The sequence below is a fragment of the Buteo buteo genome, chromosome 3 (genome assembly GCF_964188355.1).
Source record: "Buteo buteo chromosome 3, bButBut1.hap1.1, whole genome shotgun sequence".
In the NCBI taxonomy this organism is placed as follows: Eukaryota; Metazoa; Chordata; class Aves; order Accipitriformes; family Accipitridae; genus Buteo; species Buteo buteo.
The window spans coordinates 3,683,839-3,708,006 of NC_134173.1; the positions used below are offsets into that span (position 1 = coordinate 3,683,839).

Genomic DNA, 24,168 nt, shown 5'->3' on the forward strand with positions numbered 1-24,168 from the left:
CTCTTGAAAGGGTTCTTGATTAAGTCACGAAAAAGAGAGAAACCTTCATTTTCTTCCCAAATCAAATTCACGGTAGTTCCACGTAGCAGTTTACATATCTGTTTAATTCTATTTTACGAAGGATATGTCTCATTACTGTTTAGAGATTATAAATAAAAAAGACATGACACATTAAATGTCAAAATCAGTTTCTCAATTTCATTGGCAAAGAGAGTGGCTTCTTCATGCCTAGACAATGTTACGGGCTGAGGTCTAAAGAGTTCTTAATGAGACTATAAAATGTGAACTACTTGCACCGCAAGGATAGCCTAAAAACTTGGGAAGCCACCATTATTCGTTCTCTAATTTGTACAAATCTTTGAATTGAACCAGGAAAGCTTGTTCTGTATGGAGCCTATCTATTTTAGCTTCCTCAGGTATGTAATGCAGTGCGTGAACGTTGTTTGATCTGTTGCTGAGCTGCCATGGAGAATATCCCTGGTAGAGTCTGGTCTAGGTGACTTTTCTGGTAATTTATAATTCTGCTATTAACTGGGAGGAAAAAAACACAGTGTATTCGTGTATCTGCTGTCTACTCAAGGTGCAAAGGTTGGAATTCTGTCCCCATCAAGTCAATGGCATAAAATGTTTCTAGTTTCAGTGTTATTTTTACCTGGTGGTTGACTGCATACCAGTAGATGGACCGTGGTAAACAAACGGAGATGGTGACAGCAGGACTTTTTCTGTTCATTTCCCGCTAACTGCTTTGTCTTTATAGGGGGAGGTAACCAAAGCATTTCTGGCTAATTTTTATATAGATTACTCTGGTACTGAGGCGTGACTTATTTTTGCTTGCTTGCTTCTTGCACTGACAGGGGGAAAAAAGTTATCTGGGGAAAAAGATCCTATAATTACCTATGCCTTTGTTAACTGAAATAACAAAATATTGAAAGCAGAAAGTTACTTCCAAATGGTTCAGCTTGCTGAAATTGTAGTAGAGTTTCTTTTCCATGTTCTTTCTTTCCACCTTTTTTAAGAACTGTAGTACAGTTTGGTTCCCTCTCCTGAAAGAACGGAATACATCAGCTTATTGCTTTGTGCAACCCAAACAGGTAGCCCACCGTTTTCAGGGGTAGAACTCGATGGTAATTCTCAGGTGAACGTGGTATCATGCAACTGCAAAGTTAAGTGCAGTGAGAGCTCTAGAAGCAAGCAGTGTCACAGTAAGGTGGCTTTCTGCCTGCAGCTCCCTCACCTGATACAGGAATCAGACAGGTTATGTGAAAGTAGAGAAGTTAATGACCGAAGTCACTGAAGAAGCAAAACACCGTGTTCAGAGTAAAGGGGAAACAGGACTTTCTTGGAGAAGATGGTGGTGAAGATCAGGCAGGATCACGATAATTTGATCTTGGTAACTCAAGAAAGCAGACTTAAAGAAAGAACATAAGTGTGGCATGGGAGCAACTTTGCTGTACAGGCTATGCACCCTTTCCTTTCTAAATTTGAATTTGTCTTTTATCAACTTAAGACATGAGTGATTCTTTGGGGATCTCCATTACATCAATTGAAGATACCTTTGGTTTTGTCTTAGCAGTGCAAACTTCCCTATGTGTAAGTGCCAATATGTCTTTTACAGACTGATTATTTATCAGAAAAGTTTAGACATGAAAGACTGTAGACTGATTTTTCTCCTTGGTCTTCTTAGAATTTGTTGTATGGATCCAAAAGGAAGAAAACTCTTTATGAAGGGAAACCCAAAATCTTAATGGACCAATTCTTCATTCATATACAAATGAGATGCATCTCACTGAGGAAGAAAAAGTAATATATAAATGGGAGATGGGTGGTAATAAATGGTGTGTTGGACTTTGATAAAATAATACAAATATGAGCTGAAAGTTTTCAGGTTTTAAATTTATTCTTTTTTTATGGACACCCAATAGGAAAGAGCAATTATTCTAAGAAGTTACTTTAATTTCAGTAGACAAGATTACATTTAAAAAAAAAAAAATCATTACGAAAGTTTTAAGCTTTTAAATCTTTTCATGAATCTATACAATATTTGTTGTCTACCTGCTACCATACTTTTCCTTCTGTTTTTGTTGGCTGGAACTCGATGCTCTAAACATACCTTAACTGTGTCTAATAAACACTGATTTGACTCTGAGGAATCTCAACAAATCAAAAAGGATTTGATTTTTATCTATTACTTATTTCCTCAAGATTTTTTTTTTATATGCTGCAGGACAGCTACTGCGATAGCTACATGGGTACTGCTGGGTATCCTGGGTATCTGCATACCTGTGATTTAAGGAATTTGAGAAATTTGATAAAGACTTTAAGAATTCTTTGCATTACTGAAAAGATAGTCATACAAATGTCTTGTTTCAAGTTTACGTTTTTAAAAATTTGGACAGGTGAAAAAAAATCCAAAGATCTCTGAACCTCTTTTGCATTAGAGTACTTCCCAATACCCTCAAGCTTGAAGAAATTCTGTCTGTAAGAGAATTGCATTTTTGTTTCAAGGTATTAATTATTGGATATGTATTCACGCGTTTTGATTTGTAAAGTAATGTTAACTATTACAATATTTATTTTGCCCCCATCTATTCTTTCAACTATCTAAAAGAAATTGCAGAAGGTCATACAATTTAAAATGTGTGCCTATGTAAAGGAGGTGTGAAGTAATAAGTGTTGCAGCTTCTCTGCTTTGCTAGCAGGAAACACTGGCAATCAGTATATTTGTTTTGCTGGTATTTTTAGCGCAATACAAAATGCATTCTTGAGAAACAGCAGAACATTTATTTTCTGGACTGAGGGTATTTCAGAAGGGAGACTACAGGGGATTAATGGCTGTAAATCAAACACTTTACTCTGGGGTGAATTTCTGTATCTCTTTGTTGGTGCCAAGGTGGCATCCATAAGCAATAGTGTGGTATGTGCCAATGTGGAATTCCGTAATAAGCAATAGTGTGGTATATACTTGAAATGTTTTGATCTTGGAAAGAAAGAAAATTTATTTTTTAATGCTTTAATGGCATAGTGTTATCATTAGCTGGCACAGATGTACTTAAAAGGCTGGCAAAAAAATTGCTGGCATTTGATGATTGCTACTTAGGCAGCTTGACTCACAGCAAGGATATGCAGCGGAATTGATATTAGAGGGTGAATTTTCATTGTAATCGTCACTAGAAACCAAACTTTGCATTGCAGGCTGCTTAAATAGATTACCCCACTGAAAGTAAAGGGGGACAGTCATTTCTGTGCATGCTGTTGTAAAATGTTGCTCTATGTAAATAGATGCGAGAATAGGAAGAAAGGGAACAGTATAAAAATACCGATGTCTTTACATCACATTTTGGTCACGCCTCTATACAGACGTACGTGTAATGGGTTGGGAAGGTGTAAAGTCTGGAGGAGAGAAGCAAACAAGGAGTGTGGAGTCAGCACGGAGGAGTGCAGGGAAAAGCTTGGGGGGCAGAGGAGTGGAAGCTGCGGCACAGCCAGTGCGGGCGGTGGAACGGCTCAAGTGTGTTTGCAATCAGCAAGATACCAAGGGGAAGGAGCTTCCACTGAGGGACAAGCTGGCTGCTTGGTCCCCATCAAACCGTTCACCCCTAAAATGCTTCTGCCACCGCCTCGGTTACCTCTAGGAGCTGACTGCAGTTTGGGGACATCCCAGTCCAGGGCACCCTTGTTCTCAAGGAGTTCTTCTTCAAGGTGTGCTGGTGGGAGCGTGGGGGAAGGCAGACGGCAGCTGAACTTGCCTAGCATCCTTATCTTGGGGGAGTTTCTGAGTTGCCAAGTATGAGGGAGTGAAAATACTTGTCTTAGAGAGATGGACTCTTGGTGACAGCAGGTGACGCTCCTCCTGCTACCCCTGAGAGCTGTATTTGGTTCATCTTCTAAAAGTAGTGTCCTGACTCAAAGTAGAGCAGAGGTTTCGTGGTTTAATACAAGACTTTCCTGCTTAACCACCAACTCATCCTGTCCATCATAGAATTGTTTTGTAGCTGCTTAAGTAATTTAGGTTGAAATGGCAGTACAGTCTTGAGGGACTCACAGGACTTAAGTTTTTGTATGTATGTGTGTATATATATGTGTGTGTCTATGTTTTGGGGATGATTTCTTTCCAGATTTGTCTTCAATAGATGAGTTGGCTTTTAAAATTGACTGAAATGTACAGTGACAATTGAACTAGATAGTATCAGGCACTTCTGGATTGGCAATCTAGCATTTTAATTATATCAATAATTTTGGAATCCAAAGAGCAGAACTGTAGTTTGAAGTGTGGGAAAGTAACTATAAATTATGTCCTGGCGGTCCATGCTCCTTCAATCACTTCCTGACTATGTTTACTCAGTTTTCAAGCCAAAATGAGCTTTTCTAACTGCAAACATTGCAAGCCAATCTTGATCTATAAAATGCAACCTGTTGCTTAGCCAGTAAAAAAGCTGGACTGCAGAAATGGTCTGGGATTTCTGTTTCTAATAGAGCAGAGCATAACTCTTATTACTACATCATTGTAGTCTTGTCAATGGGAGTAATTATTTTGCTGGTAACTTTAGCAGATGGTGATGCATACTGAAGGCAGGTAGCAATAGTTAAAAATATTCTTGTGGAGACTACTGTGGTATATTTCTAATGTAGATGCTGGGGCTGCAGAGCTAGGCAGCTGAAAGGAAGACTGAGAGGAACTGGCTGTTCATTTTCCATTGCACCTGGGGCAGAGCATCATATAAGCATTTGAAATTATCTGGGGAACCTGTGGACACAAAAGCTCTCATGTAATGGGAATGCATTCTGGTCATAGCCCTGTGTTGCTACATTGCTACTGCTGCCCAGGGCAGTCAGGTTAGGAGAGAGCTATGGGGTTTGTTTTTTTGGTTTTGGGTTTTTTTTTATACATGAGGGTTTGCCAGAGCCAGAGGACTGCTTGGGAAAGAAGATCAGAAGATTTCTGTTATCCTTGCACTATTAGGTGTAGGAAGGGTGGAATAAGGACCTACCCATCATGGATGCTGTTGCTAACAGAAACCTGGATTTTATCATTCTGCCTTTATTCGCTTAGTAACAGAGGAGACTTTTCAAGTATATTGGGCAATAGTCCTGCATTTTACTTTCTTGTGGTGGAGCGCCAGATGTATTGTCATTTGAGATTTATGTCAGCAGAAGCCTGCAGTTGCGCGTGCTTTGCTCTTTGACCTGCATCCTCCTTCCTCCCTTTCCTCACCAGTCAGCTGCTGTCCCTCTGCCGCTAATTTACATCCCCAAATGAATGAAGCTTAATCTCTAAACCTTAATCCTCCTAAAACCGGCTGAACTTTGTGATCCTATCTTGACTTTGCAGGAGATTTAAAAAAAAAAAAAAAGAGGGGGGGTGGTGGTGGTGAAAAAATGTCTTTTCACTTCTAAAGAGGGTGGCCATCATTTTTATTTTGGGGGAGACTTCCTGCGAGTGCACCGGCATTTTAGTGATCCGTGTATTTTTACTTGTTATTTTATTTTTTTCACATTGACCATCATCGTCTGGGGTTTCTGTTTTAGTTCTGCCTCCTTGCTGTGCAGCATGTTCTCCTGGCAGGGGAATCTGAGCAAGAGGGGTTTCCCAGGAGACCTTGCTCTGGTGTAGCAATGTGCAGTCGGGACAGAGCACTTTCCCAGCATACTATTTCATAGATGAACCTAGCAATGAGTGAAAATTTTCCTAGGTCCCCCTCTTAAAAAGTAGTGATTTTTTCTTCAGGAGGCAGGCAGTGTCCAAATGAGCCATGCCCTTTCTGCCTGTAGGACTCTATTGGAATGCTGGCAATCTTGCCAGTTTTCAGGCAGCAGAGGAGGATGCTCCTCCACTTTGAATCCGGTAGGTTTACATTTCTCCTCTTATCCTACATTGCACAGTGAATTGGCAATATTCATCTTGTCTTTTGCCTAGGTGAATTATCACAACGCTAAAACGTGAATGCAGTACATCTCTGTAAAGTTACCTTTTTTGGTCTACAGACAAAATCAGAGCTGGCCTGAGAATCAGAGTTTAAACGTCTCTTAATAGGGATGTTGTAGAGTGACAGAGCAGAGAGAAGCTCTTCCTCAGACAGAGGGTCAAGTGCGTCAAACTGGAGCTCAGCGTGAGTACAATCCCCTCGTGTAAGCCGGCAGGCAGAGCTTAGCAAGCAGATTCTCGTGGCTATGGCTAGTACTCCGGCTGTCTGTGCTGCTCTCGCTTCTAGGCTGGATTATTGCAACTTTCACATTTTGGAAAGTTTGGTGGGTACAGAATGTGATTGCTGGCTCACTCAATAACATGTTGTGTGGAGAGCACAGGCTGGGGAACCCCATGGTTACTTATTTGAAGAAATGGACATTATAAAATGTGCAATATTTAGCTTTGTAATAGAAAGTTGAATAGAAAGTTGTTGCAGAAACAGAAGAGAATTGTACAGCATAGCATTAAATGTGGGAATGCTCAAGCAACCAGAAACAATGGGATAGCTTATGAAAGGAAAGGAAAAAACCATAAAAATGAGGTTCTCCTTGGTGGAAATCTCATAGTCAAGCATCTCATTATGATTCCTTGGAAAGACAGTACTCTGCACAGCTGTTAGCCACGTAAGAGAGAAATATGTATGTGCATATCCAAATGTGAATATTCAGTTACTAATCCAGTTTCCTCAAATACTTGGCATGGAGCTTTCAGCAGTACTTGTTAGCTTGAAAAGAAAAAAAAAAAAATTCCCCTTGAGAAACTGCGTTCCAAAACCTTGATTCTTATTATGAAGTGAAGCAACTTTCTTGTGGCATAAAAATCATTATGCTTTGGGTAAAAGTTTTCAAACATATGGCCCGCAGAAATCGCAGGCTTCAGAAAGATTTCTCTTTAACAGTATGTAAACAATTTATCTTTGCACGTGGAAGCTGCACATCAGATAATAGGCATTCTTGCAAAGTGCGATTCCTTGTAAAAAAAAAAAAAAAAAAAAAAGTCTTCAGTCTCCACCTTCAGATAAGACCCTGCAAAACTGCATTAGAGAATATATCGGATGGTACAGAGACAGGAGAACGGGTAGGAGAGAAGGGAATCTCGCCTACGCTTCTTATTCTGCTATTGGCACGTGACCATACTGTATAGACTGCTTTGATCACAGGGTTTGTGGGGTCTTTTTAATAGCTGGGCTGAGTTATAGAGGTGAAAGTATGATTTGTGCATTTTGTCAACCACATAAGCTTTAAACTCACCAGCTTGAATATGTTTAACTTCTTTCTCATTATACATTGCACAAAAATAGAGCTCTCTTTCGAAGTGACGTACGTGATCTTTTTTTTCCTTCCTCTGAGATGCCTAAAGAAAATAAGAGACATGATCTATTCCAAGTCTGTGAATGAACATGTAAAATACAGTTATCTGATGAGGCCAACGGTATCTTTTCATAAAGACTTTAAGTAGCCAGCCTTTGTGTCGCTGCACAGTCTTTTTGGTTGCAGAGCTTTGCCTGTTTTTTGCTGCTTTTCTCATCAGTGCCTTGATGCCTGCTGATTAAGGGGTCATAAATCTTTGTGATATTAGCAGAGGAGTCCACTTCCGTAGCAAATGACAACCTTTCCCTGCCTCCTTTTAACTGTTATCACACGCAGGCGGCAGCTACTCGTACGTATCCTTGTCACACACGCACCGTATATTCCGTACAACGAATGCGCTCTTCCTGGAAACCTGAACCTCTTACCACTGCTAGAGAGTAGCCTTTACTCTTGAGGTCACCTAACTTGGCAAGTCAGTGAGTTAATGGGTCTGAAAAGATTATCCTAGACCAAAGTTGATGTAAACATTCTCCTCTCAATGTAGAACGTATGGGCTTGGATGCCTTTCATCTTTTGCTGCACATTCCAGATGTTTGCTTCTTTCCTCTCATCGTATATACATGATGGGATAGATAATGTACTGAGTTCAGATTTATGTCTAGAGCATGATGTGTTTGTACTCCGCTTCATTACACCTTCTTTTTCCTTTTATTTGGGAAAGGAGAAGTACCTTAAAAGCCTTTTTTTAGTTCAGGTTTGATTTGTTTATTCAGTGCTTTCCAAAAGCAGTCTGGTTAGAGTCCCTCATCCCCTTCATTTCCTCCGCTGTTCCCCTGCAATATATCTCCTTTCAGTCAAGGATGACTCTATGCTCTATGTAGTGGTTTACTCCTTCAGCTGCTTTGAAAAAGTTCCAGAAGGCAGATCTCACAATTTGCTTGGGGAAGGTCCTTCTTTAAAAAAAAAAAAAAAAAAGTCACCAACATAAAACAGATCTTTAGCATGAGGTAGCTTGAGAATGAAATGCTGATTTTTCCCCAGATGATACTCTAATATGCATTCACTGTTTAAGATTATGGGGAACATCTTAAAGGTATGATGAGTATTTCAGTTTTTATCTTCCACTGAATGTCAACAGTTCTTAATGGCTATGTACTGTTAAAAATTTTATTTTGTTTTTTGGGTTTGACCTGAAGGTCTCTAAAGCTGAACTACTGTCAACTTCTCTAGCACAAGGACAGGTTTGGGTTTTGGTTTTTTTTATCATCCCAATGTCTTTTATTTTTCCCAAACAGGCATGTTAGGTCTATTAACAAACACCAGAATCCTCAGACCACAGGTATTCCTCCTTTTTCCTGTTTTTACAGTCTTACTTATTTGACTGTGAGTCAATCCAGAATAGATTTATTTTTTTTCCCCTCAACTCAAGGATGATGCAAACACACTTGATGCAAAACCAAAATGTCTACTCAAATATCGACAAAAGGTATTTAAAGAATAAGGAAGTGTGCTCTGAGCTAGGACACCATTATCATCTGAAAAAAATAATTGTTTATATTGTTATATATCTTGTTTCTCTTAAATTAGACAATGGTGTTGTCCAATATAAGATGCATCTATTTGTCATCAGATTTGTGGAAAAACTATTTTGGAGGATGTTTTCCCCACAGCTTTCTTGATTCTGCAGTATGCTACCAATTTCTCATAATATCTAAATTTCTCATGAATTGCTAGATCACCTTACAATTTTAAACATCCTATTTGGTCAGCCTTTAAGGATCATATAACTTAGCTCTGGTGAAAGAAGGAAATTCATAAGAAATAAACTGTCAGGCTGAAAGAAATTTGCAGTAAATGAATTGTCACACTAAAAGGCGCTTGATTATTTTATTTCCCTTGGCAGTTTTCTAAGTGTTTGCAGTGAATTCAGAAATCACTCTCGACAGAGCTATCTACTGTCTGGATCTTGGCTTCTCAGGGCTGCATTATGGGAAAGCTGAAATGTCTATCTAATAGACTGTTGTGTATGAAAACATATATTAAAAATACTCAAAAGAAGGGACTTGGCAACTCCCATGAAACAGTACAGAGTATTTTGTCTTATTTGCTGTGTTTTCCATCACGCTGTGGGAATATTATCTACTCGTGTGATATTATATTCAACACTGTACTTCCCCATTCTAAATATAATGAATTAATAGTATGTCAAGTTAATGAATATATTAACTTATAACTTAAGTTATGTTGCAATGAACACCAGGTTTAAAGTTTTGCTGTATGCACTTAAAATACTGAAACTGGAATTGTGCTAAGGCATAGAGATGGCCTTCTCTTGTTGATCCTGACACTTAAAGGCTTCAAGGATGTCTGTTTATGTGTTATGATGAGATTATAGTATCGGGGAGAATGTCTGCAAGCCTTTAATGAAAAAATCAGAAGTCATATTTTACTGATTTTAATCTTCCATAGTTGACTTAAAGGTAAAAGCTTGGGTTTTCTGGGTTTGCATTGATGTATTTAATTCTGATTTTAAAATACAGAATTCTGCTCCTGGTCTCCTATATAACAACTGTCATATCAACTTGCTTACATCTTCTGAAACATAAAGTCAACGTTGCAGGCATGCATTTGGTTTTACATTATGACATACCCTGTTTCTTTGTCTTTCAAAATTCTAATGCAGCTTTTCCTTTCTCCTGTGGCAGGATGACAAGGACTTGGTTCATGAGTTTGTTGTTGCTGAAGGTCTGACTTGCTTAATCAAAGTGGGAGCAGAGGCCGACCAGAATTATCAGAACTACATCCTGAGAGGTAAGGGAAATGCATCCAAAGGTTGTTTTCATTGCTCTGAAGCTCTCACAGGTCTGCTGCAACTTGCTGTGTTAAGTGTCTTGGAACACGTTTCTCAGTTTGGTCCTGATTCTTGCATGTTATGCAGGAAAATTAAGGGGGGATTAATACTCACTGCTGAGCAGGATGAATTGGAAAATTCAAATATTGGTAGTCTCTCCATTGTCCAGCTTTCTTGTAGATTGTACCGAAAATCTGTAATTCTAAGAAAGAAGAGGCATTCTAAAGCTTTCACCCGATAATTGTAAATGTCAAAGGTCACAGAGCAAAATAATTTCTTGACGTGTGATTAGTAGCTACAGAATAAACAGTGAGACAGTCATATCTTAAGGTCAGTTGGCTGGAAACAATTTTTAGCTACCTGATATTTTGGAGTTGAACAGGTAATCAGAGGTTTACATTCTGTTCTTTGTGCTTAAAAGATAACTGGCAAAGGTAGGGTTTGGAGACTGATGCGGAAAAGGTGTGTTACTGGATTAGAAACCTGATTTACTGTATTGTGGCCCAAATGAATGCATGCGATTTTCATCTAACCACAAAACCCAGGCTGCAAATTTGGAGAGTTCCCTCAGTATTTCAGGGGTTATGAGCAAGGGGAGAACAGTCACACCAAGGGATCTTTGCTGCCGGATGATCTCACAGTAAATAGAGAGCGCTAATGAATGCATAGTTGTGGTGGATTGCTCATTTGAATTTTCTTAGACTGACGTATATAGCTGTCTTTAAAAATGTCACTTTGATGTATTTAGCTGCCAAAACTCAAACTGCAAATTTGAGGAGTAAAACAAATACAAAAAATACGGAGAAGGATTTTCAAAGAACCAGAAATGCTAAGTTATAGAGAGCAAGGATGCAAATAGTAACTGTGGCTTCATGCAAAGAACTTGAAGATTAGACTGCACAAATACCGGCTTTTGGGGGCATAACCCAAACCGGTACCACAGAAATTACGTTCTGTGTCAGTAGTTGTGCAGTGATACAAATGTACTTGAATAGTAGCTTGTGCGTACTCAAAAGTAAAAGACTATTAACCACAATGAAACTAGACATGGACACAGGAACACATGAAAGAAAAAAGACTTTCTTTACAGCTGAAAGAAGAAATTTCTGGGAGAAAACTGGCCACAGATGCTCTCAGAAAATTCAGACTGGAAGCAAAATAAAGGTGCTGTATAGGGCAGTCTGGCCTTCAGTCTGGGGGCTTACTCCTTTAGCAGCTTGGCGTTGACCTAGTGTGGCTGGATGATGTCTTTGCCCGCTCAGGTGGGTTTTGCAGCCAAATATTGAAAATTCAAAACAAGGAAGCCCGATAGGTGTTTACACTACTTGAGCAGTGTAAAGTGTAATTGGCCTCATAATCCAGACACTGGCTAGCCCTGCAGCTCTTCTGCTCCAATGTCAAATAAGGGCCAGGGTGCTGAGCCTCACAGGCGACAGAATGATCTGCTGATAGCAGAGAAATCAGTCACACGTGAGTGTTCTCACCACAGTATTGCATGTACCTTCATCTTACTGAGATCTCATCTGACATCATCCAGGTATGGACTGAGAAGAACTGAAACTCCCTTCCACATTGCTGCGTTGTTTTTTTTGTTTGTTTGTTTTGTTTTGTTTTTTACTAGGATATACCCTAATGCATCCAGAATTCAGGGAGATCACAGCGGTCTCTTTCTTGTTGTGGCTTCTCTAGCTCTCAAGAGCTTGGTGTCCATGGTCTGAAGTTAGATATTTTCCACTGAATTAAATGAATGATAAAGCAGAGCCTTAGTGCCAGTGTCCATGGCATCACGCTAAGGAAACTGCAGATTCCTATGTTGCATTGTTACTAACAAGTGATCACAGCTTGTTCAAAATAAATATAAAACAAACAAACAAAACGACAAAAACTAACCATGTAGAAGTATGCCGTAAAGCTAAAAACCTTATTTTAAGAATATGCTTTTAGGGATTTGCATTGTACTTTCTAAAATCAGGTCTTTTTTTCCCCTATTTTGCTGGCGCGTGAAGCTGAGGTTTCTCTGTGGGTAGTGTATCCTAGTATCTCTTACATTAATACGATTTTTTTCTGTGTGATGTGCGTTTTATTTCAGAAACTAAATTGGTCTTGATTGTCTTTCAGGAAGTTCAAAGCTTGTTACAACTCCAAGATTATGTCAGCTGGTTTGCAGTTCCAGCAGCCAGCGTGTACTTTCTGAACAGGTCTGCATTTGCAATGAGATAAAGATAGGTTTGGAAGTACAGTGTAGCCAGACAATCTTATCCAAATACATTGAGGAGGGTGCTGAAAAGAAACATTAAATACGTCATGTAAGAGTGTTCTGGTATATTATTTTTGGAAGACCACAGTGATTGGTTGGATTTTTTGGTGACAGTCACGTGTATTGCTGCAGTGCTGCATTTTACTAAACCCGGAGTACTGGTGAATAGGTGAATAAACTTTACTGAAGATACATCATAGTTAGCACTGAGGTGGTCCCATAAGCTTTAAACTCAGTGTTTAGTTACAGAGATTTTTTTAAAAAAAAATAAAAATAGGTGTCTTTGTCTAGAATTTTTGTGCCTTACTGCTGTGGTGTCCCTCTTCTGCAGATCCTTTTGGAGTGGAATATATCCTCCTTATTTTCACTGCATTTAACCTGAATCATAAAGGGATGGGATTCCTCCTTAGTTTCGAATTCTGGCTGCATTTCTCCTGCACCTTTGGTGTAATTCACTGTTTTCCTCTTGTGATCCTAACCCAGTTTACAGGGTTTGTAACAGTCAGTGGCAGCCTTAGGCACAGCGTTGCCTCCTCTGCCTCCTGCGCTCACCCACGTGGGGCTCCCCATCGTCCTGACTGAGCGATTTCCAAGTGTTTCCCGTGAACTTGTTTTCCTGTACTCTTCAAGAAATAGCTTTGGACCTAGGAGGGAGAATAGGTTGGAAATATATGTATACATAAGAGTTGTAGGTGGTTCAATGAGTTCCCAGGTAAGTAATATCTTGAGGACGTCGCTTTCCTTTCTCCAAAGGTCTGTGTCATTTTGCTCTAATGTTTCCTGGTTGCGAATTTCTGCTTAGTGGTTTTGACTTGGTTCAAGCCAGACTGAGCTGCCAAAAAAATGACTAAATATGAGTCACAAAAGTTTTAGTTACTTTAATGGGTAAGTGAAGAGAAGATAAATGTGGCTTTTACATACAATACTGAGAAATCCAGACAGTTCATTGTCAAGTGCTGAGGAGTGACGATTTCTGCTCGGGTCCCCTGAACCAGGATTGTTTGACAGTACCTTTCCCAAAGTGTTCCCTTTTGTCAGTGTATAGTCGGTAAATGGTCTTAGAGCAACAGCACCCAGGGCTTCTCTCGAGAGTTGCTCTGTTGAAAGACTAGTTTAGAAAACAGCTTTTGTTCTTCCTTACTTACTAGTTCTTCAGCCTAAATTAATTCTTCAATATTCCTTTTAATTGTTATTGACATCTAAAGAAACTCTGTGTTTTGGGGGATTTTGCCCCCTCCCAGAAACAGACTTGCTTTCCTCTTTCCCTACCCCCGCTTCCTTTTTTCCCCCTCTGGTGACAATAATCCATACTTCACTCATAGCACTGAAGTTAAAAGTTTCTGTCCCAATGACAAGATTGCAGTATGGTGGGTGTTGCCTAAATATTCAAAAACAAATGGAGACGAGTGAAAGGTAGATGAAAATGTCCACAACTGAGGAGGATTAATATAAATTTTATTGTAACTTTGAAGATGTTTTGGATATAATTTTGAGGTCTTCTGTTCCTTGCACAGAATGAGAAAGCAACACATGAAATGCCACGGCTGAGCAGAGACTAATTAAATAACTGGTGGAATTATGGTAGTCTTAATGGTTTCTGTTAATTTAGCCACTGCTGTTGCGAAGGTGAGAAAGCAAAGCAGCTTGTGTAGACCAAGGCTTAATTGTTTTAAAAATATACTGAGTAAGTGAGGTATGAGGGTTCAGGGATGAGTCTGCTGATGTCATGATGTGAGAAGCTCTGTCTGATGGGATCCTGTCCTGTCCGTCCCTCTCATCCAGCGAGGAGGTTGTCAAAAGGTCATCCATCCTCTTTTGCAGAGTATATTTGTGTACTTGGATCCTTAATTGCTTGCTTATGGATTCAAATCAGTATTTAGAGGTGTCCATAATTAGGTGAAAGCTAGAGTTTGTTCCTGTGGTCTGAAAGCAGAAGCACAGTCCAAGCAGAAGGAGGCCTTGGCCTTGCCACAGTGCAAGATTTCGAAGAACCGAGGCTGAGGAAAAAGTGGGATATCAGTCTGTGCTCATACTAGACCGTGTTTGAATCCGATTCAGCTTTTGGATGCAGCTCTCTGATTTAGTGAGAGCTGTGTGCTTATATGCGGAGTAAGAATTTGGGTTTAAAGTCTGGATGAGAGATGGTTTTAATTTCATTTGGCAGGTTTGGATTTTTAGTGGGGTTTGTTGGGTTTGTTTTTGGTTTTTTTTTGTTGTTGTTGTTTTGTTTTTTAAGAAAAAAATACAGGAAAACAAGTGCTTGGAGGAAGCCTAAAAGTTATGATTTAAGGCAATATTTGTGCTTTAAGTTAACCCCTCTCCCCCCAAACCCATTATTATAATCTAAAATTCAAGATATGTAGAATCATGGAATTATTTCAACTGGAAAAGACCCTTAACCTAACTGTTAACCTCACACTACCAAGTCCACCACTAAAACATGTTCCTAAGTGCCATGTCTACATGTCTTTTAAATACCTCCAGGGACAATATAGCCAAAACTTCAATAATCTATACTTAATTCAATAATCTGGGCAGAAGAGTAGGTTGCAGGAGAACCAGTTGTGGGTTTTCCTATCACAGGCCCACTGCACTTCTGATAAAGTGATAAAATTCTGTTGGTCTCTACAGATCTCTACTGGTGCAAGCACAGAAGATGAAGGTGATGGCCCTGGGTGAGGGTTCTGACATACTCTGAGGGATGACGACATATCATTATAGAGGATTAAAGGTTCATAGGTTCATACACAAAGTCACAGCACCTTCAGTCTGATAGACCAGCAGCTTTATTCTTATGCCCTACGTTTTTTCCTTATAAATATTAAATGTAGTTTGTTTTGGAATTGCATTTGTACAAGCATAATTTTATCTTTGTGCAGATAGAATGAGTATATAACAGTGCTCTTACTTTATTTTCTCTCCTTGTTTTGCAAGGCCTTTCAGGACCTTTAAGTAATTTTATGGGGGACTTTTACCAGAAAAGTGCTATGTGAGTCCTAAAATATAAATAAGAAGGAATTGAGTATCTCAAACCACTGAAATATGTGAAAAATAACTCTGAGGCACATTCTGATCTTTGCTAAATGTTTCAATTATGTAGGGATTCATTAAAACAATTCCCTTCAAGCCCGATATCTGCAATTTGCGCAGTTGTGAACTGCCAGTGACAGTGAAGTTCCCAAGGGAAGCAGCGACTTCCCAGAGTACAGGAGTGGGAATTGAGGAGCCTGAAATTTCCAATTCCACACTGGGGCATGAGGGTGGGGGAATCGTTTGATTCCTTGCTTTTCTAGTCAGTAAATGGGAGCCAACCTTTGCAGAGGGATAGATGGAGGGAGAGGACGTAGCCGTATCTGGATAATTACCCTTTTAGTATCCTCTGCTTCCTACTGCAGCAAGGTAATTCTAAATCTGTATTTTACATGTGCTTTTAATTAATCGGTATAAGGTAGCTGACAACAACAAAAAATGGAAAGAAATTGCTGTGAGAGCTACTGGTTGTAAAGCAGGAGGTGATTTTGCTGTTGGAATTAGGAGTCGCTGATCTGTTTGACAGGGTGGGCGAAGGTGAGTCAGTCAGACTCGCTGGTGAACGCCCAGGCAGGGAGTCAGGTTTTCTAAAACAAGAGCCAAACGGCTCAATCACAGACGTGTACCAAAGCCACCGACAGTTAGGCCTATTTATAAAGCCAGAGGCACGCGATCCCACCTGCGTGCCAACTTTAGAACAAAGGGCTGTGTTGCCTGTTCTGGGAAATCAGATTAAATTCCTGAAGCGACTCAGTGCTGGATGGTGAAAGACCATCTGGTTACTGTCTGTCGCCGGGATGCTGCGTGCCCGAAGATGTCGAGGAGCTCGAGGAAGTTGAAGGTGGGGGTGAGGTTTTGCAAGCAGGCAGTGGAAGCTGCTGCTGACGACCTTTTTCGTTCTGAAAGCCAGACATGAAGTTATCAGCGAGCCCGTGGCATTTCTGCATCGAGCCAACTACTACTAGGAACGCTTGGGGTTTATAAGTGTGCTCTCTGTAACGGGGGGATGATCCTTTTCCAGGAATCGGCTGGCTGTTTTTATCAGAAAGACCCTTCGTTATTACAAGGACGCAAATACTTCCAGTGCTCTTGGATTTTCCTCCCTCACCCTGATAGATGATGTGGCTTTGACCTTTTGCGTTAAAGGTTAAGCATTACAAAGCATTGAGGATGGAGAAGCACAGTCTTTTGCAGTAAATGTATGTGAAGCACTGTATTTGTGTAAATATCGAAAGACTAGAAACAAGGTCTGTGAGAGACCGTGTCTGTATCCTAAATGGACGTGTCTTGCTGGGTTGGTACCGCAGCAGTAAAACAGATGGTAGTAATGTAAGTTTAGTAGTGAAAATAGAGTTAGTGCTCTGTATCGTGCATACCTTTGCATTATTCCTGTGTCTGTGAACTGGAGAACTGTTTAAAGTTTTCCAGGTGTAGAAGAGTATCCCAGCCCCAAGTAAATAGGAGCAGACAGTGCACAATTAGGCTTACCTTTGCATTTCTTTCTTTTCCTGAAGCCAAGTATGAAAACTTTCCTGACTTTCTTCACTTAACTTTCAGTGTGCAGGTATCCGTATGTGACTGTGAAGTTCTTGCACCTATCTCCATGTATTCAGGTTGACTTCTTATGTGCAGCCCTTAAAAGTTAGGTAAACTTCTTAGCTGATCTCAAAGTATCTGTAGTAACAGTCTGTGCTTTAAAGAGAAATCAAGTGCCTAAAACTTGATTACTTAGGAGTGTTGCATCTGAGAGGGACTACTTGCTGGCTCAGTCTCCCTGTAAGTTCAGTTCTTTGATCTTTCTGCCGAGTCCTTCAGAAAGCATATCAGAGTGGGACACTTGTCCTGCGGGGATTTGAACGTTCATGTCATTCATTTTATGCTGGACATCAGACCGAGTGCCACGAAACCATACCAACTGACGGCAACTCCACCTGGAAGCTGTTATGCCCACATAGTATGGGGCAGCTCCACATGGAGATAGAACCTAAGGTCCCCCACCACCACCAAAAAACCCCAAAACAAACCCCACCAAACCAACTGAACCACAGCTGTGTTAGCAAATTAGTGTATCTGTGCTAATAAGGGCTGTTAATGAGCAGCACTGCTGAGGTTAGGTACAGCATCACTGTGATGCAGCCGTGCTATCTCCCTTTGTGAAACAGGCTATGCCGCCAGCTTTCCATCAGTGAGCTTTGTAGGTGCCATTTCTTGTAGTTCCTATCAAAAGTAACAGTCCCAGAAAAATCAGACCTATATCTGATGACTCAGTACCTCTTCATGCTACATGTGTGCAGAAACCTCAAGTTGTGCCTCTTTTTGTGTCCTGAAAAGTCATGGAATGAAACAATACAAATGGAGTTGACATCCTGATCCATTAGAAAAACTGAGATTCCAATGCTCTTCTTTTTACCAGAAAAAAGGGCACATTAAAGTATCTCCATGATTAAGAATATAAACTCTAAACCTCCTTGGCTTGGTAGCTGAATCCTCTTTCACTTCTGCAAATATCTCTTTAAGACTAAATGTATTTGTTTACTTGTACAAGGGTAGTTGGGAGAGCTTGACCTTGGCAACCATGCAGTTTAAAAAGAGGGAGAACATCCTCTTTGCTTTCCTCTCTCTGCTTTTAGCATTTCCTTTCTCCATTTCTCATCTGCGTATTTTAAAATTATATTTATTAGACTTGATCTATGCATGCATTACATCGAGTTTCCTACCAAACACACCCTTAAGCATTCCCTTAGTTTGCGGAGCAAGCACTGCCCTCTCCTTCCTCCTTCTTCCTCCTCCTCCTCCTCCTCCCTCCCTTCTTCCTGGATGTGATTCTGATCCGTGACCCATCTGGAAGCAGAGCCAGATGGTCCTCACACACAGCGTACAGTACAAGTCCTCCCAGTCTGGGATGGGAATTGGCACTGAAGCAAATTTGAGTTCAAAAGTTTAACCACCCTGTAGTAATTTACACATCTACAAATAAACTGAGCTGTTGGTTGCTCTGTGCGTTATATGAAATGGCCTTTCATGTTGGGACTGCTCACGAGTAGGATATGGGGTTCTCATAGTCTACATGGAATTCAGCAATAACACCACCAGAAAATTATGGATTTCCCTTGTTTTTAAAGCTGACAGAGGCTGGGAGGCTTTGGGTTGCTTTCTGTCTCCATGAAAATGAATCTTCAGGTTTTGTGTAATTTTTTTTTTATGCTTTGTGAAATTCCCATGAAATGTGACACCTCAGGCTATGCAGACCCCATGTAAAATGAGGAACTGGACCATGAAAAATGCACATCCTTAACTACTAAGCAAAGAATAAGTACTTGGGAAGTAGTCCCAGGGGCCTTTAAAGCCACTGTGGATGTTATATGATTTAACTACGCAAACTTCATGAACATGCCTTGAAAACAATGTGCCGATTCCAACTGGTAGGAGCATATTACAGAGTATTTCTGCCTTTTTGTAGCAATCTTATGGCCTGAAAGTATCCAAAACCTGATTCATTAGAGAAGGAGAAAATGTGCGTAAAATAAAGATGTTCATAAGCCAGCAGAGACATGAACGCTTGCACGAACTACGCTGCCGATTTTACTATGAATTACTTGAATATATCCACATAAAACATGGTAAAATATGATTGGGAAATAGAGTTTGATTATTCCTATTTCAAGATTAGATACTTCCACAGCTATTTGTGATGGTGATTGCTAGGGTGCCACACAGAGTGCTCCATCCTGAATACAGAAGCAGGGAAAATTAAGGACTTTAAAGGAGGAGGGGGGGAGGCAGGGTCAAACATGTAGGATAATTAGAAAGTGCTGACTGTTATTCCATGAAGGTGATTATTGTGTGACATAAGGACGTGTCAAAAATGAGATTCTTCAGAGTTAATTTCCATATCCAGATATGTTTGAATTATTTTAAGTTGCATTTTAGCCCTGTCTGGATTTTTTGCGAACATGCATGCGTATGCATTTCTATCGATCATGTTCTCATAGGAGCTGTCAGAAAATGGGAGCAGTGGACTGTAAACTCTAAAATACTTTCATTACCATGAGGCAGTGACCTGGTTTAAGCCTCTGATTGCTACTGCATCAAAATATTAAAAACCATAGAGGATTCAAGAATTTAAAAGCTAAGCCATAGGACTTGCATGTATTAGCATAGTATTAATTATTAACCTAACATAAATGCTGTGTTCATACATACATGTCTAAGGAAAAAATGTACAATATTCGTAGGCTGATGACAGCAAGAGAGAATCTTAGTGAGCATATGGGAATATTAATGTTTGCTAGCAGGGGGAAGCACAGTTTCATCCCGTTCCTCCAAGTTTTAAAAGAAGTGGGGATGGATAAACTATGGATTTATTAATTGTAACATGATTTCTTTCTCACCATATTTCCCTGCAGCGAGTTCTTCCCATTTTCAGTGTGAGGCATTTCTAGTTTTTTCCATTTAAATTCCTGAAGCTAAAGCCTGTGCTGTCAAGCCAGGAGAGGAGACTGTGCCCACCTCCTGCCCCTGAGCGATACAGGAGTGCTGGCTTGCACTAGCTGCTAAAAATACAGTATCTCTGTTGTTTAGGATGGGTTTCTCAATAATTTATTACTTTGTTCAAAGTTTCTTCCCGCAAATTTTAGTGAAGAGAGTTTACAGATGTCGGTGGCGTGCAAAATAAGTAATCTTTTTCTTTTCCTCTTTTAATCTGTTGACAGCAAGAAAGCAAATATTCTTCCCTCTTCCAACCTTATAAGTACTTTGATTCCCCCCCAACACTCCTGGAGATGTCAGAAGTGATTAAAGAAAAATGGGAGGGGGTATTCAGAGCGTACGGGAGCAGGGGGGACCACAGGGCTGTGGACTTAAGGCCAAGACTGGAATGTTTTAGTCCCACAGATTGGTGTTTCCAAAAAGGAATGAGTGAGTAAGTTATAGGAGTGGGGCAATGTATACATGCTGAACTTGCTCAGTAATCTAAAAATATTCCTCCCTCCCTGTCTCTCCTGTGTCTGTTCCTGCCCTGCTATGCCCCGACTTCCTAATTTTGTACTGCAAATCCCTGCTTCCAAAAGAGCTCTGTTATTTGTAAAGTTATGCCCCAAATTGTCTTTGCCTACAGTGGGGTTTTACAGCACTTACTCCTGATGAGCTTCAAGTATCTGGAGTGACAAGGGTCCCTACTGCAGACTTTCACCCTACGGGCTCCGAATCTCGGTAGCCTGCCGCTGCGTGCAGAGAGCCGTCTCGGGGAGCGGGCATGGTTTTCTCACCCAGGCACTGTGGTGGGCCAAAGTTTGGCTTTTAAGGCAGCAACTTCGAGATGTAGTTTCCAACTTCCCAAAATTCAGTAGGGGGTCACCATAAGCTTGCTTTTAGTGTTTAGGTTAATATCGATGATGGAAACATTGATTGTAGTACTTATTAACCAGATATATTGGCTGCTAAGAATAATCTTTTATATGTGCTTTTGATAAAGGTTTCTTTTGTTCTCAAAGATGATTACGGACAGATGCACTAAGAATACTGTTAAGGTTGATAAATAAAACTCTTGAAAATTAAGAAGTACCTGTATGATTTTACCCTGCAGACATGCATGCCCCCTTTGTGTGGAAGCTGATCCCGACTTTGATCGCACAGCAGTACCTACTGCTTTTTCCACAGCTGCTCTGCTTCGGCTAGTGAGCACCATTGCACCTGTGCACTTAATGAACACCTTTCAAATAGCTTCTCTTATCATCAGTGCTTCCCAAGGCTTTGGGATTTATTTCGTGCTATGCAAACAAAATGTTTGTTTTCCTCCTGGATTTTTCTGTGCTTTGTCACTAAATGTTATCCAAGAGCTGAAAGGGCAGCATTATCTTTATGTTGCAGATAAGGAAATGAGGCACTTGGAAACAGATATATTCTGAATTCAGAAAGATTCAGTAAGCCTAAGTGCTGTTTTGGGGCTTGTCTTTGGGCTGGCTTTTCAAACTTTTAATATGGTACTTTCTGTTTATGCCTTTTTAATCTTCACTCTTAGGGATTCTTTTCCCATTTAGACTCTTGCCCAGCCCATCCTAGTTTTCTTTCTCTGATCCGTCTATACATTTTCCCCTTCCCACGTCAACTTCCTTTAACCTACATCAGTTTATCAGTTCATTTATGTCATCGATCCATTCATCAATATTCATAAACTCATTTACATGAATTTCTTCATCAGTTTAAGCTGGCTTAAACACTTTTTCTTCCCATCACCCCTTCCCACCTCTGCCCTCTGTCCTGGATTCTGGCACCACAGCTGTGTTTGTGTGATGGTGTAATGAACCTGACAGAGGAATATATTCATCTGAAAAATGGGTATGAAAAGGTAGATATTTTTGGGTGGGGAGAAAAAGGTGGATATTTTGCTGTTGCTTTGGATTTTTTCTTCTTTTTTCTTTTTTCTTTTTTAGTACTCTTGAATTACCCACTCTGGTGCTCAGTGGTGGGACACAAAGTCCCTTGCCAGCAAAACCCTGAGTTTGACCCGAGACAAATAAGGGAGAGTGTTGCAGTACTGCTATCGAGTATGTAGTCACAGCTTTGGTCTCTTATCTCTTGTCCATTTCTTTCCTCAACATCATTCACATAGTCCTAATCCCTATGTTCCCTCCAGCCAAATAGCTTTTAGTCTTTCCCATTATTTCCTTCATTTATCCCAGTCACTTCATCTCTTTTCGTAACTCTCAGATGTTCATCAGGCTTTCTGTCAGAGTTCCTCCCTTAACTCTTTCATTTCGTTGAATCTCTCTGGGTTTAAATTTTGTTTCCTTCGGTGTTCAGATCAGAATTCTCCTCTCCACCATCTAAGTAACAAGATAGTTCCTTTAGAACAAAACCAAAAAACCCTCACAAGCTGCTTGCTCTTACTTTGAGTGCCATGCCCTTCCTTGGTGGGCAGCAGCTGGGAGCATTATGGGGATCTTTTGAGCTCCAAGGATGGAGTATTCGGAGGTTTCGGCTGATTGCGTATGTTAAGTAGAGACTATTGTAAGTGTCAAACAAAGGTTATTTCAAAAACTTAAAACTACACAAAGTTTGGACACATTTTAATATGGTCTGTATGAGCTTTTTCACTGACATGACATTATAATTTTTCTGAGTTTTCCAAAAATACTCCAATTTACAGAAATATTGTCAACAGTATTTTTAATTCCAGTGAGATGTTCTCTTCCTCCTTCCTCCTCCTGCCTTCCACAAACCCACCCCAAATACAACAAGTGTTAGAAATTTTCCATGAAAAAAGAAAGTGTTGTGTTTCAAACACCACTGAGAGAAAGTTTCAGTCCAAACTCAAAACTTGAGGAAATCGTGGACAGCTAAACCCGGGAGTGTTTTCATGGGAACTGTCAGGCAATTTTAGTAACAAGCAACAATACCTGTCCAATATGTAATGAGCCTCCAATTTTAGTTTCATGAGGCTGATGGCTCTCTTTAAATATTGAAAATACATAGGAAACGTGCTTTATTGGCTAGAAGTATGAAATTATTTGTGTTGCTTTATTCTGGTCTTCAGCTGTAGTAATGTGATTTGATGGCATGACTGTTAAACCAGTGACACTCAGAGTGTAATTGTTTGGCTTTTATGTACAAAGAACTGACCTAAAAATCTTTTTAATTTAAAGAAGCGTTCTAATGTTGAGTTCTTGTATAACACCTTCATTGTGATTTAGCAGAGCAAGACCTGACTGAGAAGTAAATGTTTATCAGAAATGTCTGTTGGAATCTTGCCTTTAAATCAGCCCTTTGGAGTATATAAGGACAGTTAAATAGGTAGTAAGTGTCATTTGAAATAATCCCTTTTGGCTGGATTACAGGGCAGAATTCGTCTCAGCTAATTCGAGTTACCTCATCTCAGGTAGTTAGTTAGACTCCTTGAGCAAGAGAGAACACACCTTTATGATCGAACTGTACAATGCTGCCCATGCTGAAGGTACTTGAAGAAGAACTGATGGTTATTCTCAAGAATCTCTAATTTCTTGGTATGTGGTCAGTGTGAATAAGGCAACACATGTTCTGTCCGTGATTTATGGGTTCTCCCCCCATTCTGCACTTGTAATTGGCAGGGAATCAGAGGAGCGTTACGGCTGCTCTGTCCTTTGTGCATGGCGTAGTGAAGAGCCACGCACCAAGTCATAGCGGATCCAGGGGGAATGATCCGTTCTGGAGCACAGCTTCAGCGCTGTCATCAGTATGTGGGTTCTGGCACGGTGCCTGGAAATGGTAATTCTCCCCAAGCCTATGGAGGGGCATGGCAATGATGATATGGGCCCTTTGAATTAAACATAAATATGAATTAGGGTGAGGGTAAGTTCCCAGAAAACTTAGGTGGCTGGTTTTCCCTTCACTCCCATGTCATGTTATTTTGCATTTACTGGAATAAGTCAATTCACAGTTTGAATTCTATAACTAAAGTTACTTTTTGAACTTTCTTATCTATATGTCAGTGCATTGGCCAGATGTCAGGAATACATTGATTCAGCATGTGTTCTCAGCAGCTGTTTTTTGCCTGCAAAACTGGGGGAGAGCATGGTGAACACCAATGCTCTGAAAGTTGTAAGACCAAGCTTAAATAACATTGAGTCATTAGAAATAAATCATACTGGATTCTTTGCATTTGCAGACTGATTTCTGCAAGTAAGAGGTATAATATTTTTAAGTTTTACTCTGCAGTCAAAAGACCAAGAAGCTTGGAGGAGATTCTCGGCTAATGACATCACTCCAGACCTGAGGTTGT

General features: G+C 40.1%; 1 protein-coding gene across 6 annotated transcripts in view; it reads left to right on the forward strand.

Moving 5' to 3' along the window:
• FHOD3 (formin homology 2 domain containing 3) overlaps positions 1-24,168 on the forward strand; it is a 388,990-nt gene that overhangs the window by 179,420 nt on the left and 185,402 nt on the right. For all 6 annotated transcript variants that reach the window (XM_075022703.1, XM_075022701.1, XM_075022699.1 and 3 more), the window contains exon 5: positions 9,981-10,086. In XM_075022703.1, coding sequence (XP_074878804.1) covers positions 9,981-10,086 — 106 coding nt within the window. The remainder of the gene's footprint in view (positions 1-9,980; positions 10,087-24,168) is intronic.